Genomic DNA, 20,049 nt, shown 5'->3' with positions numbered 1-20,049 from the left:
CACCGGGTGTCCAGGTGCTTCGGAGAAATACCGCCAAGCTGTGCTGGTTCAGAGGTCAAAGCCTTCAGTTTGATTGCATGTTTGGAACTATGGATCGTGTTGAAGCTAGGAAGTGTTCTTTGACAGGCTGTGTTTCCCCCGACAGCTCGTGTCAAAAGTCAACTGTGCCTCTTTGCCAGACGGAGGTCAGGACGCGGGCCGGACAAGTGGGCAGATAGCGGTTTAATGAAACAGCTGGCAGTTGATTCACATTAAGACTCCCTCTGGTTTCTAGTGGCTGTGCTCCAAAGGCCCGTTCTAATGCAATCCAGGGAGAAAAGATTAGAGAGATGTTGTGGATCTTGAGATTTGGTGCCATATAGCATATATCAGCAACAAAATGCTATTATTATAGTGAAGACAAAAGAAAGAAATCAGTCGTTTTTCATAATGAAATGACTTGAATTCACTGTTTTACCTTCATCAAATGCTTGAAAAGAGTAAAAGAAAACCTACTTAATACTTAGATGACTGCAATGACAGTCACTCACCATGGTCTCCCAGAGTGTTTAAGCTCTTGCTGCGTACGGAGATGTAAACTGTATCACCTCCTCCTGCAGATCAGAGCACATTCCCTCTTCGTATTTCCTTTGAAAGATGAAATGAGGCACTTGCCGCCATTGACCAGTGGTTTGAAGTTAGCTCCCTGAGATGGAAAGGAGAAACTCTCTCCACAAACAGTCTCAATTTTCTCACCACCCACACACACCATTAAAGGATACAGAGCCTGTTGCTCTTGCACTTTTATTTTCCTGACTGTCAACCATGAAAAGGCAGAAGAGAAGAATGCGTTTTTCTGTCTCCGAAACACTTTCCAACAAGTCAGCCTGGCAGCGTTTGTCCCTACTGAAGTTGTTCATCTATTAGGAGGCTCACATGCATACAGTAGTTTCAATCCCCTAAATGGGAGGATCTGCAATCTCCTCAAGCAGCAGAGCACTTTAGCAAATGTCAGTCAAACTGGAGGAAATAGTGTTATTTGTTCGGGACTTATTTGGTACACCGATGAGTGTTAACGGACACGGAATAGCATCGGCACACATTATACCACAGTGTCCACGTTCATCGTAATGAAGGAGCAGGTTACCCAGTGCAACAGTTTGGTTAATTTATGTGTTTTAACAGTTTTTTTGCACAACAATGGTGCCCGGTGGAATACGCTATATCAGGTTTTCGCAACACAAAGAATATCTATTAGTGGGATTAAATCATTGTCGGCCTGGGTCTTATTCTGGGATTTGTTGACAATAAGGGAAATATAGAATATCATTATTCTTATCCTTTGAAGAGGCTCATGAGATTTGATCCAATGGTCAGTTCAGACCTGTTGATCCAAATTGTTTCCCTGCTGCAAAAAAGTGAAAGCTATCCAACCGGGTCACAGGGGAAAAAAAAATGTTGGTTTCTGCAAACGTAACATTGTATGGTTCTATGGTACATGTCATTCCACACACGGATTACACACTATATATATGACATATGACACTGACCACTGTTCATGAAGGGGTTTCAGCACTTATAAGTGCTAAACCACCGGATATTTTAAAAGCAGCATCAGGACATTTCCCCCGGGTATTAGTAGCAGGAAAAGTGGATGTATTTGACAAAACGTTGGGACAATTTGCAGCTGAAAAGTATGTATTTTTTAATGAAACGTTGTGATGATTTCCAGCCCTATTTGTGGTGACCAAAGTGGATACATTTGCAGAAACATTGGGACAATTAGCAGCTACAAACGGGGTGTTTTTAATGAGACGTTGCGACGATTTTAGCCGTGTTTGTGGCGCCAGAACCAGGTGATCCTTCTGTGGCGAAAAGCTAACCAGACCATGAACACAGTGCTGTCACAGCATAAAACCGAAAACTTAACATGGGGCAGTCGAAGGTTGCAGCATATGAAATGTAACCTCACAATGTGTACGTGGTTTGCAGAAACGAGATAACGTCTATTCTGGAGATTGCTCTGAGCTTTCATAGGTCTTCCGTATGTTGAATGCATATTATGTCATCAGCATTGCCTCAACGCATTTATGAACTGATACTTGACCCGCGTGATCCAATGATCAGAAGGAATCAGCCTCGCTAAGCTCTATCATTCTGACTGATCTGGGAGATGCGGACCTGACCCAGCTGCCTCCACTTCCTGCAGTGTCAGTTCCATCCCTCTGGCTCACCGGACAATCCCAGCTGACTGCCAGTGAGCTGGAGTACAGTGAGAGACAGAGGGGGGGGTGTGTATAACAGAATTAAAGCAGAGGATTACGCTGATCTTTTTTAATAAAGGCGGTAATCTCAGAAGAGTTTTGCCTTGGCCTCAGAGATGGAGTAATGCTGTAAAGAAAGCCTGTGGAAGAGTGGAGAGATATATGAACAGGGGGTGGGAGAGAAGGAGGCGCTGAAAGGTGGAAGCACAGATGGAGGATGAAGAGATTGTTCTCGTCCCTGCACTGGTTTTCCGTAGAATGAGAAGCCGGACAAAACATCTGGGATGCATTTTCTGTATGAGAGACGATGCGCGCGCGTGTGTGTGTGTGTGTGTGTGCGTGTGTGCGAGCGCATGCATGAGATGAGAAAGAGAGAGCGTTGGAATACAACTGACATTATCTCAGAAATGTTTTCTTTTTGTTCTCTTCTGCTGTTGAATTAACCTTTTAATATTTTTTGAGACATTGGTGCACGCTCCACACAATGTGCTACATTACACCACACACACACACACACACACACACACACACACACACAGGCAGACTCATTCTGCAGACTACTTGGCAGTAGCGCTATCTGCCTGAGCGCCGTAAATCAAAGCTGATCGACACGCACGCGCCCACTTGCACTCAGCAATTAGTGCCGTTGCCTACATGGCAGCCTCACTTTGTGTCCATCGAGCTTAAATCACACCTGATCCGCGAGCGGCTCTTAACCGTCTAACCAGTGCAGAGTTGCATTTTCCCTGATTTCCCCCTCCTCTCAATGTGCTGTACTGCACACCTTATCAGTCTTCTGCCGCCTTTCAGTTTAATAAGGAGTAGTGTGAGAGGGCGCTAAATGACAGATAAGAGGATGCTTTGTGAGTTGAACGAAACAAAATCATCAGATAATGGCGGTGTAAAGGGACGAGATAGTTTCCTTCAAGTGGCAAGGCCAACCCCCACCCCCCCCAAAAAAACTAAATGAAGTAAAAAATAAATGCAAAGCTATCCGCACTGCTCCTTTCAGTGGCACAAAATAACCAGCTCCCAGCTGTTTATTGACGCTGCTACCAATAATGTCTATATTGAATGGAGATGGTAAACAAAAACAGCCATTTATGCACAACTGTGGGATGGGGGACATTTTATTGTAAAGTCTAGTTTCCAAATTGCTCTGTGTATGTATGCCAGTCAAGTGGATGTCCATTCACCCCTTCAGGAATGGTCAGAATATTGTGACAGATTTCCTACCACAGGAAGTTAGCATAACAATGAATTGACTAGCGGATATATGAATGTAAAACAGCCCTATTTAGACACTTGTGAAAAGTTTGATGGCACATTTAGCTAACGTGGATGGCATGCTAGCTGTGTAACATAGCCAACAGTGTGCATGGGCGGTGGTTTGTACGTCTTTAAACTAAACATCTCTTTTTATTTTTCACAAGCATAACTAGTCCTTTGTCTGTCACAAAATGGCTACGTAAGCAAAACAAACAAATTAGCTAGCAAACAGATTAATGAATATGTAGCGGACATTTTTATTCTCAGTGAAAATTTTGATGGCACATTTAGCTAACGTGTCGCATGCTAGCCGTGTAACATCTAGTGCACAGTGGTTCATAGTCCTTGAACAAAGCTTTTCTAAAAACTGGCTACATGTCTGGCAAGCCTTTCTCCCCACATATTTGTCGCTAGCATCACTAGTGCTATTTCTGTCTCGAAATAGATACGTTAGCATAAAAAAACAGCTAGCTAAGAGATTGATGCACACAGCTCCAGGTAGCCTACATTTCTTTGTAAGTGTGAGGTTTTATGGCATATTTAGCTAATGGGTTTACTGTGGCATTTTTTATCCCCTGGCAAAGAAATACATTTCCTTGCGTAAAACAGGATGTCCATAATTACCAATGAGTGTGGAAACGAGGCGTAAAGGCTCAGTTATGCTCCCTTTAGATCCCAAAAAAGATACATCGGCAAAATAATCACTGCAGTACGCAGCTCAGAGTCAAATCGGTCTCATACCGGCCTCGGCTTTTCCCTCACCACCGTCCAGAGCACCGACTTTTAAAACTTCTTCCTCTTGTCCTGGGGTCGTGTCTCACCTAACCTACTGGCTACAACCCCCCCGCCTACATCAACCGCTGCTGCACAGTTAGTCTGTGTCCATAAGCTTTTATGAGAACATGCAGAAATAAATACGGACGGAAGGCTCTGTCTGCATCTTTATCTTTAGCCTCTGGGCTGTGCAGATTGCAGCCCTCAAATAAAACAAGGTGTTACAGATACGTGGTATGCATGTTGCTGAGGGAGCCACAGTTACACACGTATCCGTGTAGCTTTGCCGCAGAGATGATGTCATTCAAAAGTCCAAGTCGGAAATTGCTGTTGTTAATGGCCTACATAGATTATGGGGGGGTTTAAAAGATAAGGCAGCTGTGTGTGGCTTTGTTTGATAGATTTCCATCGGTTGTGTGTGGTTTCCAGTCAGCTCTCGGCACCACTAACAGCTGCTTTTAGCAGAAAAAGGCAACATCTTTTTCCGTCACACACAAACACACACATGAATGCTCCTGTTCATCACAACATCAACTGAAGTGGTTGTGAAAAAAAGAGACCACTTCTCTCCAAGGTGACGGACACGGCTTTAGATGCATTGCTGTCTATTTTGATCGTGTCGGGGTTGAATCAGGGCTTGTTGGCCAGAGTCACAGCAGACAGATGGGGTCTTATTGTTAGCAGGCTTGCAGTTAAAACCTGTGTGTGTGTGTGTGTGTGTGTGTGTGTCTCAGTGTGCGAGTCTATCTGTGCAATCGTGCGCCTGTCTTCCTGGACTTCATCCCAGATCCGAGATCTGTGTTTGATGTCTAGTTGCGAGGAGCAGAGGGAGCACGCTGAGCACCATATGACATTTACTTCCTGAGATGGAGAAAAAACAGAGAGAGTGACAAGCGAGACGGTCAGAGGCTAGTGTTTATTCTCTCTCTCTCTCTCTCTCTCTCTCTCTCTCTCTCTCCGCTCATCACAGTACTTTCCTTTTCTTGGCCACCAATTTGTCTGTTTGTTTCGAACACATGAATGATTACCGAATATAAAAGATGAGAGAAACTTTAAGAAATGGCAGCGCGGGGGGGGGGGGTATATTTCTAGCCCTGGCTTGGCATAATTGACTGCGTTCATGGTTGTTTTGTGAGATTAGAGTCCTGCCAGCATTATTACTGAGCAGTTGCATCTCCGTAATCACTCAGCTTGTGTTCCTAATTTCATCTCCCCTCCCCTCCATATGTTTTCCAGCCTCATTATCTTTTCAGCGTCAGCTATCAAAAACAAAAGCGAGTGTTAGAGATGAAGATGCAGAAAAATGGTCTTTCCAAAACTGGGTTTTTAAGCAAGGCTGAGCACAGCAACAAGTACACAAATGGGGTTCCTGCTACACAAACAAACCTCAGGCCTTTTTATTTTGAAGGGTGGAGAAACAAAACGCTGTTCGCAGGAAGCAGGTAGTCACGATCTGCGGATGGGAGCGCAGTGCATGGCAAGAGATGGAAGCGAGGGCGTCTCTTTTCAGAGGTCAATGCACTCATTCATATCAGCCGGGAGGGAGGCTGAGAACTTTGAGGAATGTTTCCAGACAAGGCGTCCGTGTCTGAGGGGAGTATTGTGCGATCGTGACTCTGGACTTGACAGTTTGACACTGATTTTTCCTCCCTCCAGTGGGACCTCTTTGTCTGATACAGTTGGCGCGCACAACAGACCCACTGTTTATTAAGTCACTAACATAAAGTGCATTGAGTGGCCTCTGTTTTCCCACTGCGACATGTGGTTTCGATCATCTTGTCCGAGGCGGCTTTCGCGCAGATCCGTGTGTAAATGCTTGGATCGCAAGCTTACAGGTCTGAACTCTCCCCTCTGACTTTTATCTAAGTTTTGAATAAAAGGGTTTGATTGGGATCTATAATGTTCCCACTGATGACACAATAAAAGCAGTAATAATCCTCTCAGCTCTTGTGTAGAAACATATATAAACCCTTAATTATGGCACTTCCTTGGTTATAGGAGTGACTGATTATCTAAAAGGCCCCTTTGTGCTTCATCACCCCATAACTTGGCAAAAAAGCTGGCCTGTTTTCTTTGTTTGGACTTGGGAACACTAATCTCGCGTTGAGCAAGCAAAGCTGTGAGCCTGCAAGAGCTGTTTACTTCTCATGGGTGGTTGGCGTGCAAACAAAGAGTAACGCCAAGTCACTGCAGTCGTACGATCCAAAAAAGATGTAGGAACTCCAAGGGCTCGTCTGTCTAAACACATGAACTTTATTTCATCTACGCTGCGTTCAAGGCGCCTGGGATCCTAAAGTAAAAGTTAATCATGTTGCTTCAGTGTAGCCATTTCCCCTTCGTTTCCAGTCTTTGTGCTAAGCTAAGCTCACTATCTCCTGGCTGTAGCGGGTGGTGCCGCCATTGTGACCGCCTCACCCCTTTCCGAGTTCCATATGCATGCAACATGCTTGTCAGTAATGAGTACTGTAGATATGCTATTTAGGGAACTATTTATTCACTATAAATTAAAAATGAAAACATGATCAAAATTAGACGTCGGACCCCGGAGCTCCCCCGTCCCCCATTTTTTGTTGGCCACCCCAGAATTTTTAGTGGCTGACTGTTGCTTCTTTTTTAACGGACAGACATTTTGTCATTCATCTGATGTCATATTTCCCAAAGGGTTAAGCCATTTCTTAAGCTCTGAAGTAATCATTTGTACCAATACAGGTTTACAGCTGCATCTCCAGCTCTCTTTATGTCTACATTTTTGCTTAAAAGGTATCCTTCATAGGATCTTCTGAGGAAAAAAAACATCAATGACAAATACTGACACTTTGGATAGGGAGGCCAACCAAAAGCATCAGTACTTCACAACCCAACAAACAACTATCTCTCTAACAGCAAATGACACATCCTGCATAGTTTGCCTTTAAAAAAAAATAATGCCACTTCAAAAATATGTGTGTGTGTACAGCACTTGGCACTTTTTTCAGTGGATGGAATTTCTGGACTGGACTGGACTGGAGTGTGACCCAGGTGACATGTCAGCTTCCCAGCCATTGATTCCTTGTGACTCCCTCGTTCCCCAGATGCCCCGGCTGGAGGTTAAAGATGCCTGAGAACTGACTCCAGTCACACCTTTGGGATTACAGAAGTCAGCCCTCTCTCATTCTTTTGCAAAAGCCCCCCCCCCCCCCCCCTCTCTCTCTCTCTCTCTCTCTCTCTCTCTGTATTTCTCTCCCTCTGTTGATCCAAAGTCGCTCAGCTTTTCTTCGTTGTGAGCAGGGTCACTGGGTTTCTGCATTATAAATTCCACCGGGGGCCAAAGAAGTGGCTGGCAGTGTTCGGCGCAGACGGCACAAAGTGGCCCTTTTTTTCTGTTCCCGCCTTATCCCAGCACTGGACTAATTAACGTTCAGGAGCAAGTATTCAAGTATTCATTTGGAAATCAAACTGATGCTTATTTGAACTAAAGTAATTAATAGTTGCCTCGCGGATAAATGAACTCGAGTCCCATCTAATTAAAAGAAATGATTGAATTAAAGTGTACGATTCTCAGTTTTATCGCTGATTTTCGGCGTATTCAATTAACAGAGTCAAAAGTATCAAGTCGCTTTTTAGAGTTGACTCGCAGTATTTATATAACACCAGTCCTATCAAGATGATAAACATCAGTCATTTCTTCAAATACTTGCTGTCTCCCCCTGTATGGCTGCTACTGTTTGCACGGACCACCTTTTTCGTCATCTCCGCACCGCTGGATGATCATTCCAGCGGGCTGTCTTTGTGTTTCGTGTTATGAGGTCTTCTCAAACTGGGAGGCCTGTCTGAAAGTGCGCAGGATTCCACTTTGCTCCCACGTTGTGATCTGCGCGCTGCCTGCCGACGGGCTTTGAGCTTGAGTGTGTGTGACATGTGAGTGACAACTGGCCTGAAATCTCAGAGTGATGCCGGAGTTCCTGTAGAGGAGCTGTGCGGCGCTCAAGGCACTGCGCGTTCAGACTGAAGTGGGCTGCCATGGGCGTGGATGTGGATACATAGTAGCAGCTTAGAGTTAATAATTCAGTTTTACACTGATTCAAAGGTGTTTGTGTTGAGCTGCTTTCAATAGGTGACGGGAGGAGCGATTCAGGCAAAAATTACCTCCGAGCTGCTAAACGTATCACCTTCGGAAAAGTAGAAAAGAAAAGAAATACTTGAGTTGCTCCAGGGGAGCGGGCCGTCAGGGAATTTAAAAGTTCTTGATTGGAAGCAGTTGGACTTCAGTGAACATGCTGTCTCAAATTTAAGAAAAAGCCCCCGTCTTGATTGCCGCTGTTACTGCAGCACCAATATCCTCCTCCAAGACGGCTTTCACCACAGAGGAAAGTTTCCCACTCCAAAGTTGCTTGACTGTATACGAGGAATAATGAGACACTTAGGTCACTCAGTGTCACTTCATTATATCGGCCACACGTCTCAGCGTCTTGAAGGCTCTGAGATGGGAAGCAGGAACCTGCATGACATTAAAACTACACAAGGATCTTGGGTAACAATCCTCAGATACCAGTCAAGTCTGTTGATATAGGGCAGAATGATCAGGTCAGGTTTGTCTCAGGGGACATTACAGTCTCTACAACACTCCAGACCCTTGATCGGGATATCTAGAAAAACCCACCGGAACCTTTTAGCTGGAATGGATGATTGGGAGAAAAAAAAAACTGAAGCTACTGCAACTTCCCTCATCTGTTAGCCGTCACTCTGGTGAAACGCGCCCTCTTTAGCTGCTGGCAGCTACTTGTCTTTTACGAAAGGCTTTCAGTTTTCGGCTCGAGAGACAGAAATGCGTTGGAGTTTGAATGGGATTGTGTGTGTGTGTGTGTGTGTGTGTGTGTGTGTGTGTGTGTGTGTGTGTGTGTGTGTGTGTGTGTGTGTGTGTGTGTTTGTGTTTGTGTGTGCATCACTGTGACTTAAGGGCAGTCATCTGTTTATTGTAGTGCTAAAGTCAGGAGGCTGAGTCATCAGTGTACGACGTGTCTGCTCTCCTCCTGCCTTTCTCTCTCTCTTTCTCTCTCTTTCTCTCTCTCTCTGTCTCTGCGTCTCCCGTTCTTCTCCCTTCATCACTGCTGCCGTTGTTTGGTCCGACATATTTCATGTCTGCCTACAATTTACGAACTCATCCCCTTCCTCCTTCTTTTTTTTCCCAGCGGGGGTGAAGCGAGCCCCGCAAGAGGTAAATGATTAAAGAGGACATGTGCGCGAGAGTGTATTTACGTGGATGCCTGACAGCTAAGAGATTAGATTTCCTTTAGATTGGTTATTACTAAAAACCGACCCTAAGGCTTTCTCTCTCTCTCTCTCTCTCCCTCCCTCACACACACACACACACACACACACACACACACACACACATTATTAAAGGAGAGGGAATTTGTCGGCAACAGTCTGCACCGTCACCTATCTGCGCCGCAGCCTCTTGAATGAGTTTTGAAAAGAGCTTTGCCTTTTTTTTTTCTTTCTAAATGACGCTTCTCCTCATTCTGCTCAGACACAAGCCCCCAAAGCTCAAAATCCCTCAACTTTCCGGCATTCTCAAAACCGCAGCGAAGATAACACAGACGCTTTTATTGCTCCTCTGAAGCTGCATCACCTTGTAGCTGTTGATGAAAAAAAAAAAAAAAAAAAACCTTGCCAGTCAGCCAGGTGATGTGGAAAGTGAACTATAATGAAGTGATGCAGTCAGGCGCCGTTGGAGCTGTCAACAAGATGGCTACAGAGGTTTATTTGTGTCTGAATCAGGATTGAGACACAAATAAATACTCCACATATAATGCTATAAACATCTGACAAACCTAATCAACATTTGTTAGAAGTAGACAGAGTAAGAAAACGTCTCCATCCCTGGCTCAGATGATGATTTGAGCAATGGCTTTAGCTAAACTGACAGATTATGAAATATTATAGTTCAGAGCTGTTCTGTTCTAATGTGAGAAACAAGGGGCAACAGTATATAGATGGATGCATACATCACTTGCTGTTAAAAATAAAGGTGAAGACAATAACTTCACATATCTCGCTGCAACCCGATTGCCACGATAAACGCTGGCGGCGTGCATTCCTGTTGAAACCATCCGAAGCAAATTTTATTTGATCAGGATTTTTATTTTTAGCCCGTGCTTGTTTGTTTGCTCTTTTGACCTCTGGCTCTCCGCCAAGTTCAACTTTAGCTCCCATATTAGGCGATGAAAGATTGAGAATCTGGACAAACAGACTCCTTGTAGAGGCTCTTCATCCCGGTGTCCCTCCCTCTCATCTCCCACAGTTAAACGAGAACTCGGGACATCCTCTGTTGTGTTTGTGGCAACCGATTTGTGCCTAAACCTAACCATGGGATAAAATTGAAAATGAAGCTTCGTCATAGAGAAATTTCATTTATCAGTTTCAACATGTCAGCGGTTTGCAGGTTGCACATTTATTCCCACAACTGGGTTGATTTACACTCAGCCACAGCTGTTAGAGGTAGTGAAGGCGATACCAGGTCGTCAAATACGGATGTTTTGGGTTAGAATTCCGGTCTCAATATTGTCCTAGAGCATCTGTATTTAAAGACCTGGGAATGAGACTCTTTCTCCAGAATGGCCTCCCCTACCCTCAATACCAGCTCAGGCTATTCTTAACAACACCACTGATTTAACACAGACATCCTTAAATCAATCTGTGCTCAGAATGGTGCGAACACTGTACAAAGCTGCACTGGAAGCATTTGAGGAAAAACAGGGAAAGGATTTAAAAGCAAACAAACAAAAAAAACCTGAACTCTAATGACCGAGCTTCTATTGGAATTGACTCTCAAACTCCATTGCTATTCATCCACGGTTACTGGACTCATCCTTGTCATCTTCCTAGCAGAGCAGCAGTCCTGCCTTCCAGCCCATTATTTCATCTGCGATGCACTGAATATGCACAGCGAGCAGGAAAGTGTGAACGGGGGGGGGGAGTAAGAAAAATATGGGTTAGAAGTGGGAGGCGAGACTGAAGTTTTTAAATTGAGACAGACAGGAGCGATGAAAAAGCACGAGGGAGGATGAGAGCGCGAAGAGCTCGGGTACAAGGCAACATGACAGAGCAACAGGGATCTCGGAGATGAGAACCCAGAGCGAGATAAAAGGCGGGAAGAGGTGTTAAGGAGAGGAGTTAAACGGCGGGTGCATATGATACAGAATCTTCACCAGGGCCCCTCCAGGGCATCATATGTGACAAATCTTTGTGTTAAGGAGCTAGTGAGTGCATATGGGCGCTATGTAAAACTGATGGGCACTCGAGTGCCCGTCTCTTCTGCGTGGCGCAATAAGCCCTGTGCTGATTTTCACGTCATTTAAATAAAAAAACGTCAGCATTGTTGCTCCTCAGCCTGTAGTTTGTGGTTTAGCTCCTTAAAGATTTAAAAGACAAAAGTAAACGAAAGACAAAGCTCAGCAGAGTGGAGAAGACTAAAAAACGGGGTGACTGGGAGAGTCGAAAGAAGATTTGCTGCGCGTCTGTCGGAAGAAACAAAAGGGGAGACAGACGGGTGATTGATGACGGGTGGAGGGATCAAACGACAAAGCAAAGAGTGGAGGTGAATCGAAAGAGCGACGGAAATAAAAAGGCACGAGGAGGCACAGAAAGAGGGGAAGTGGGAGTTTGTTAAGCCGGGCGCTCGAACACACCCTTCCACGGGTCAAGGGGTCAAGCCTCCGGAGTGTGTGCATGTGTGTGAATAGCTGTGTTTGCGTCGATACACACACACACACTGCGTCCTGAATGCTTCCTTTGTCAGAGTAAGTTGAATTTGTATAGATTCGATACAACACAGCCAGAGTGGGGGGAGAGCGTGTGAGCGTGATTTGCAGTTGGGGTGAAACCTACACCTGTCTGGATCAAACATATTTATCATGAAGGGAAATAAACGCAGGCACTTTTTTGCGACCGCCCCGTCAAACTCCCTCTTTCTGCGACTTTTCTCTCTGAGGCGCTTATTGAACGCTCATTGATTCTGCCGCCTGTTCTCCCTTCATCGCTCTCCTGGGATTACCGAGCTTTAAGCCAGTGACTCACAGAAGATGGAGTGAAAGCTCTCTCATTGAGCCGCTCTGTCTGTCTCCCCCGCCGCACTGACTCGGGATCAGATAAAAAAACAAAAAAAACAAAACCCTAATCGCGGCAATTAAGGGAGCGAGAAGTTCTGGGAATATTAAACGTACCTTTCTGTGCGGGCGGCGAGGCAGGCAGCAGGGCGAAGAGGGGTCTTCATCCCTCTTCCTGGCTTCCTTCTTTAGTGTTCGAACATAAGAGATTCTCCTCTTAACACTCCTGTCCTGCTGCCCTGCCTCTGCTGCAGGGACCTGCTTGGCTCTGTCGGGCTGCGTGGGACGTCCCTGTGTCAGGGCCGCAGGTGCTCCCCGCCACGCCGTCTCCAGGTAGACGTGAACGCACACACACACGGCGGTGAGGAGGATGCCCAGACGCAGCAGCAGTCCCCGGGTGAGTCGCTCTTTGCCCATGTCCATCGGCTAGTTTGTCCCCCCTGCTGTCCAGCCTCAGTCCATCATATCGACTGCTGTGAGAACTGCTGCTTTGCCCTTTGCCTCTTCTATCCCATTCTTGTCCTCCTCCTACTCCTCAAAGACTCTTTCTCTTCTCTTCTCTTCTCTTCTCTTCTCTTCTCTTCTCTTCTCTTCTCTTCTCTTCTCTTCTCTTCTCTTCTCTTCTCTTCTCTTCTCTTTCCCTTTTCTTCTCCTCTCCTCATTCCCCTCAGGTCCAAAGTACAACACCAGTCAGACCGGCATGCCTCGAGTTAATGAACCACAAGCATGTCAAGTTCACAAACCGGACCTGTATATGTGCGCCTGCATCTCAAACCCTCCGAATGGTTTTGCGAGTGTGTCACCGGGGCTCTTGCAAACAGTTCCACTAGAACAATGTGTGCCGCCCCTCTTTGAAAAACTTTGGGATACTCCCTCCTCACGCTTTCTCTCAAGTCTCCCAAAACACACACGCCCATTTAATTTTCTCTCTTTCTTTTCTGTGCATCAGGCTCAGATCACACGCACACACACACACACACACACACACACACACACACACACACACACACCCCTCTGTTGCCCTCCCTAAGGGTTTGCCTCTCCCGCCCCGCAGACTCTCGGGTTTCTCTGTAACTCTAGACGTGGGCAGGGTCTGCACTACGGGCCCATGCAGGTCCCCTCTCAGCATCTGCGAGACAAGTTGGCTCTCTTGGTGAACCTGATGGCTGAGTCTGGATCTGCAGGGTGGGAAATATTGCTCACATTCATGCTGTCACTGATGTTTTATTACAAGGATCAGCTTGTAGACGTTTTATCTTACAGTCATCTATAAGAGACTGTTTGATCATTGCTCTCAGAGCCTGTAAGGGGTTTCCTCAAATCAGCGTTCCTGTTATTGGCCCCGATCAGCCAGTTCTCTAAATCTCTGGCAACTTGCTGAAACTAACTTCTATGATTTATTCTTCTTGGCGGTGACTCTAAAAATGATTAATTTGTGATCCAACAATGGCCTTGTTGCCTCCTCAAGTTAACTTAATCATTGATTTTCCTCTGAAGACTTCCAAATCTAAATTTGTTTGTGTGCAAATGAACAATCAGAGCCCCCGACTCCCCTCGTGCGCCTGTTTATTAAATATGTTTATTGATATTTTCAGGCCGAGAGAGAGGAAACATCATTTATCAGGCCTGCCGAAGCAAATTATTTTTTGGGAGGGGAGATTTAGAGGAAAAAAAGCGTCCACTCGCAACAGGCCACTTAGATTGGAAAGCAGGATTTGCCTGGCTTCACAGAGCGTCCTGACATGGCTAAATAAAAGCAGGATAATGATAAGGCTGCCTTCTTTCTGCTGCTCAGGATCAATGACAGTCAGTGTAAGAAGCTCTCTGCTGCCCTCTGCAAGGTAGAAATAAGACTTCCCCTGCTTCTCTAGTCATGAGAGCTGGAGTTGTAGAACCTCAGTCTTTGATTCTGATCAGTTTCCTAATCATTTTGTTTGCAGAAGACAATAAAAATGTAAGACATTCACTCATTTTTGGAACTGATATGTGTTTGGAGAGACTCCGACAGGGTGAAATATACTCGAAAGTATACACTATGGACATTATGAAACAGTCAAATAACCCTCCACACACTGGCTTTGCTTGGTTTGGATGCATTCGAGTAGCTTATGCCATATGTAAGATGCACAAATCTTTATTTAAAAAGAAAAATAACATATTACTAAATGAAAACAGTAACCATTCGATCCATAAAATTGTGTTGCATGAAAGATTTTTGTGTGATTTTGTTGTCACAGTCCCACGGGCTGGTCTGATGTCACTGCGTTGGTGTCTTGTTCCTGGAACGTGGAAATGAACGTTGTTCCAGGATCATCATTTCTACTCACGAAGAAGCCACAAAAACAAACAAAAACAAAAACAAAAAACAAAACAAAACAAAACAAAAAAACACATTTGGAGCATTCTTGTAAATAAATGAATAAATAAACTGAACCAGTCCCTGTCACCTGTATGCACCGGTGGTCACATGTATAGTTATTGCCATGGGAATACCTTGATATAGTTAACACAAGCTGAAGTTTAGTGCCTCGAGCTATAATGAGATAGATGCCACTCATGGAGATGATCTCTACTGCCATCCTGTGGTCAGTGATGAACTCTGATTGCCTCCATCTGGAACGGATCACATCATAAGTGTGTGTGTGTGTGTGTGTGTGTGTGTGTGTGTGTGTGAGGATCAAGAAAGAGTTAACTCAGATTTACGTAGAAATGAAGCAGAGCAATGATAACTTCGGGAATGTCTTTACGGTGCAGTGCGTGGCAACATGTGCTTGAAAGTGACCTGTTTCTGCTAATCCTCCACACAAATATGTCCAACTTTTTCTTCTCACAACATGTGCAAAGTGACTCACATTTTAAGACACATGTTGTGTATCACATGCAAAAAGAAGAAGAAGAAAAAGAAAAACGTCTCTGTTGTGGCTTTTTTCAAATTGAACACAGAAGATTTTTTCCTTTCCGTTGACTGTATTACACATATTGTAATGATTTGTCGGGATTTGGCCCGAATCCACCGCCAAATGGAATGCATTCGTGTCTGGCAGGCTTTTTCTTCTTCTTCTTCTTCTTCTTCTTCTTCTTCTCTCCTCGGCCCAAAATGAGTTCCAGAGAGAACAGGTCGTGTTTACTTGATCTGCTTGGCTCCTCCTTGTTCAAGCTGCAGAGCTGCAGCGACTGGTCGACTGAACGACCGTTCTGACAATCGATTAATTATTTTGTTTGGGTTGTTTTACAAGCAACATTTGTGAGTTCCACTTTTTTTTAACCCCCTGATTTTTTAATAGTAAATGAGGAGTTTTGGGGATTTTTCACTATTTGTTGGGCAAAAGATGCAAACTGAAGACTTGACTTGAATTTTATTTTATTTTATTTTTCTATACTTATATTGACCAAATCAAATATTAATGGAAGTCAATAAGTTGTAGCAGCGCAGAGGTCAAACAGGGGCATACCGTTAGCTGATACCATCAGCAATGTGCTGCTTTGAAATGAGCCACTGTTTGATTTGGATGGCATCAAATGATGAATGAAAAAAACCTTCCCTGTGATATAACCAGGCTGAACTGAAAAAAAGGTGCTGGATGGTGAGGACAAAGAGTAAATTGAGCCTCCTGGGAATAAAGGAGTGAGGCAGAGCGACTTGATAATTAACACCAAGACAATGAGAAGAAAATGTGTAAACCCGCCGGTTCGCACAGCAGCCGTACACACGTGTGATTATAGGCTATATAAAAAGGCGAGGTGAGGTGAGGTGTTTTTTTTCTTTCTTTTTAACAGATTAGCAAAATTCTGTTTCGGCTTCAGAAAAAAAAAAAGTCAAGATAAGAAGTGCAGGCAGGTGGGATTTACTTGACCTTATCTTGCAAACAAACAAGCAGGCCTCTCTGATTACGCGCCGTGGCCAGTGCACGTTTCCCAACAGGCTGAGCGCTGCTGGATCAAACCAGACTGAAATAGGCTAATCTGCCCAGTAAAATAAAAAGGCCTTATTTTGTCTGGCTGGACACAAACCCACCCCTCTGGAAGCCCACGCTCGGTGGGAAGCAGCCAGTTGTGACAGGAGCGGGTGAGCGCTGGAGTGTGTTTGCTTTTGGCTGGGGGCCTCGAAATAGAGCACGCGCACACACACACACACACACACACACACAGAGTACACAAAGTCAGATATCTAGAAATGAATGTAGACTCAAACCCAGAGTGATGCATATTTTCAGACGTCAGACACTTAATTTGGAGCAGTGAGGGTATTTTATAGACAAAAAGTGGAATTTTATTAGTCGGTAAACTGGCAAACAAAAACTGTGTGTTACTGTTATTAATGGGGTTTCGATACAGTCACACCTAGAGAGTATGCTGTCATTTTTTTTTATGCTCTTCCCACAGGTTTTCTGAAGTTTATTAAGGGGGGGGGGGGTGTTGTATTCCAAATAAATGTTTTAGTAATGATGTGAAAAAAATACCCTTGAAGATTTCCTCCAGTGTGAGACTAAACCCGTGTGGGGTTTTCTCGCATTTCAGATAGTGAAAACAGTATTCCATTTGTTCTCCTATTTTACATGCAAAACTCTATAAAAGCAAAAAAAAAAAAGGCACTAATGTGTTTTCTCTGTATTTGTATGCATGGTTGATATATTTGATGAGATGTTTGCTGTATGTTCCGCCCATGGATCAAAATGAGCTGCATTCATCACATTACTGCTGAACAGCATGGCATCTGTGAAAAGTTATAGGGGAAGACAACAGAAGAAACATGCAAACACATTGATCAACACAATAAACGCAGTGACTCTGTTCCGACCAGGGCCTATGGGAAGACCCTGGTGCAACATGAAAAGGAGACTCCAGACACCTGCTGATGATTAATCGTTCATCTTTCACTTTTTTTTTTATTAGACTAGTGAGAGGTTGCCCGATTTTCTGAAAAAATCCCTCTTTGGTTGACACAGTAAATCTAAAAGATTCCCTAATTCCTTCAGCCACACGTCAAACGTTAGGGGCTTCTCAGATTTCCACGATCGCAGCAACAAGTTTCTGTGGATACAGAGATGGTCGGTCCTTCACTTTACGCCAAATCACGCAATCACAGTGTTATGGGGAAACTCCTTTTGGCCAAAAAAATTAAATAAAAACTGGTGAGACAATGTTCCTTGATCATTTCAGCATTTTACAGAGAGCGGTGAAGTATCTTTTAGAATGTCTGATGCAATCTCATGGGAGAGAAAGGCGATCTGTGGACAACTTTAAATTCAGCATGGCGCCTTTAATTGAAGATGTGAAGAATTAAAAAAAAAAAAAAAGCTTCCAAGACTCTCAGAATTTTAAAGGGAGCCCATTTTGTTTGAACTCTATAAGGACTCACAGGGAATGAACGTCAGTCTCCTCTGGCTCGTACAAACTTTTGTGGTAATAAAGTTTTGTCGAGGGGGAGAAAAAAACTTGCATACTGATTCAGTGACTACAGACCGAATAATGCCGTGTATCTGGGGCTTTTTTTCTCTTCTTTTTGTTGCACAACCGTTCACCCCTCAACAAGGACATGCACCTTTTGACCCCCAGCGACTCATGACCTCATGTTTTATCAGCTTTCTTTCAATACCTTTGAAAACAAGTCAGGATGTGTACAGCAAACATGAGCCGACAGGTCAGAGAGAGGTGAGAGAAGGAGATTAAAGGTAGGGTCTTTGCACAATATGGATCCAACTCCTAATTAATTACTGATAAGCCAAAATATTGTAAGGGGGAGCTTACACTATATACATACATAAAAAGCCTGATGATCCTTTGAGTGCTTGTTTGTTACTGTAATCAAACCAGTCTCATTAACGTGTAATCAGAAAATCATTTTGCACGGTGTGTAAATGATTTGTTGGTGTTTAAATGTTACATTTAAATCGTTAAATATTGCAAAGGACACGTTTGTATTAATTCCACGCGCCCTGCACTGTTTTATAATTTTGTCTGTCTGCATAAAATTACCCGCGTCTAATTAAACCTCCACTGTGCGATTGTTCCCATCACAAGTAAGCGGAGCAGATGGCGAGTGCGAGCGATGGCAAAAGCAAACATTCAGTGTGTAGCCGTAGTCCTGATGGATCCAGCCACAGCAAGGTGCAGTAAGTCAATACAGCCGCGACTACTGCACGTATCAATTATTAATCGAAAGCCTCCAATAGGTGCACTTGTAGCAGCAGAGACTCAGGACAGGTCAGCTCGAAGCTCAAGAGGCTTCTGTATCAGGAAATTAGCCTGTGGGCTTTATGTGGGATGTGTGTCTAACATCTGAAACCAACAATGAAAAGAACTACTGGTAAACTTCTCCCTCAACTGTGCACACATACATTAAGCAAACACATACAAATCAGGCCAGTGTTTAATTTTGTGTCAAGTTTCTGCATTTGGATTTGAGCCAGTTGATTAATTGATAAGTTGATCAGCAGAAAATGAATTGTCATGTATTTGTAAGTATTGGTAAGTAATTACTTATCAGTGAACGAAAATTACAAGTACAAAATAAGTGTAGGAAATAGGTTCTTATGCATGTAAAATGCCATTTAAGAAAAGTGTCCCAGGTCCATGCAAACCGGCGCTCCCCTCTCCCACGGGAAACGCTGCTCCTGAAACGCCTTGTCAGTAGTCCCACCATTAATTTTGTCGCCATGTCGCACATTTGCATAATTTATGCCTGTAGTCATGGTAGAAGTGAAACTAAGGGCACAAAATGCAACACAGCCACTTGTAGAGACAGGTCGCAGTGCTGGCTCTGGCGTGTGGGAACTGACCAATCAGAGCAGACTGGGTATTCAGGAAGGGAAGCCTTAAAGAGACAGGAGCTAACAAAAAGCTGATGTGTTTTTCTCAGCACTACAGCATGTAAACCTATTCTATTCTAGTAGTAACCCCCCCCCCAAAAAAAGCTACTCCTTTAATCATGACAAATGCCAAATATTTCATGGTTCTAGCTTCTAAAATATAACAACGTCCCGCTTTTCCTTGTCTTGATTCATAGTATGCTGAATGTTTTTGCGTTTGGATCACAAGTCAGACAAAACAAGCCGTTCACGCTGTGATGGCCATCTCTTGCTTACTCTTTTCTCATTCTTATTCATGGCTGTCCAGTCCTGTTGGTCACTGGTCGCAGCTGTGGTTTCAAGAAAGAAATGATGTTAAACTTGGTGACGATTATGGACTCACCAGTTCAATATCGCTATGCTTGTAAGCCGAGTTGTAAACACCGGCAGCTGTTTGTTCCACTGGGCCCTGACAGGGGTTACGACCTTAGAAATACGGCTCCGTGGTGAGAGAGGCCCCCGGTGTCGACTCTGTGGAAGAATATTTACAGCGGAATAAACAGTTTTGCATCCCGTCTCCGCCGCTGTAATGGACCTCTAACATGTTGGGAGTTCATCTAAAGAAAATAAATCTCATGTAACACCACCGTGGCTTTGGATTGGTCGGTGTTCAATCATAGTGACCTGAGAAAACACTCGCGATTGCTTCACTGCAATGCGTGATGTAAGGGCCCATCTACTGTGTCCAAGAGAGGGAAGCCATAACAGTTCCATCCATCTTATTCGAAGGCTTGATCTGATGCGTTCAAAGACGGGAGCAAGTGTACAGAAATCACAGCAGCTAGCTCAAATTTCAAAAACAAATATTTCATAATGTTTACAAACATG

At 44.2% G+C, this 20,049-nt stretch overlaps 1 protein-coding gene and 1 long non-coding RNA gene across 3 annotated transcripts in view; both read right to left on the bottom strand.

Moving 5' to 3' along the window:
* The window catches only part of mettl24 (methyltransferase like 24), a 43,454-nt gene extending 30,175 nt beyond the window's left edge, over window positions 1-13,279 (bottom strand). The window contains exon 1 of one of the 2 annotated variants that reach the window (XM_037085674.1): window positions 12,491-13,279. In XM_037085674.1, the coding sequence (XP_036941569.1) occupies window positions 12,491-12,796 (306 nt within the window). In that variant the 5' untranslated portion in view covers window positions 12,797-13,279. Of the gene's footprint in view, window positions 1-530; window positions 572-12,490 lie in introns of those variants that run through there. The other variant, XM_037085677.1, reaches the window with a different exon arrangement.
* Window positions 13,280-16,966: 3,687 nt separating this feature from the next.
* LOC119012940 lies at window positions 16,967-19,971 on the bottom strand. The gene is made up of 3 exons (XR_005072635.1): window positions 19,846-19,971; window positions 19,565-19,692; window positions 16,967-17,087 (listed from the first exon to the last, which is right to left on the bottom strand). It is a non-coding gene; the product is annotated as an uncharacterized LOC119012940 (long non-coding RNA).
* Between the last annotated feature and the right edge of the window lie 78 nt (window positions 19,972-20,049).

The sequence above is a fragment of the Acanthopagrus latus genome, chromosome 22 (assembly GCF_904848185.1).
Source record: "Acanthopagrus latus isolate v.2019 chromosome 22, fAcaLat1.1, whole genome shotgun sequence".
Lineage (NCBI taxonomy): Eukaryota > Metazoa > Chordata > Actinopteri > Spariformes > Sparidae > Acanthopagrus > Acanthopagrus latus.
Note: the sequence above shows the minus strand (reverse complement) of the source record. Positions and strands in the feature narration are given on the sequence as shown.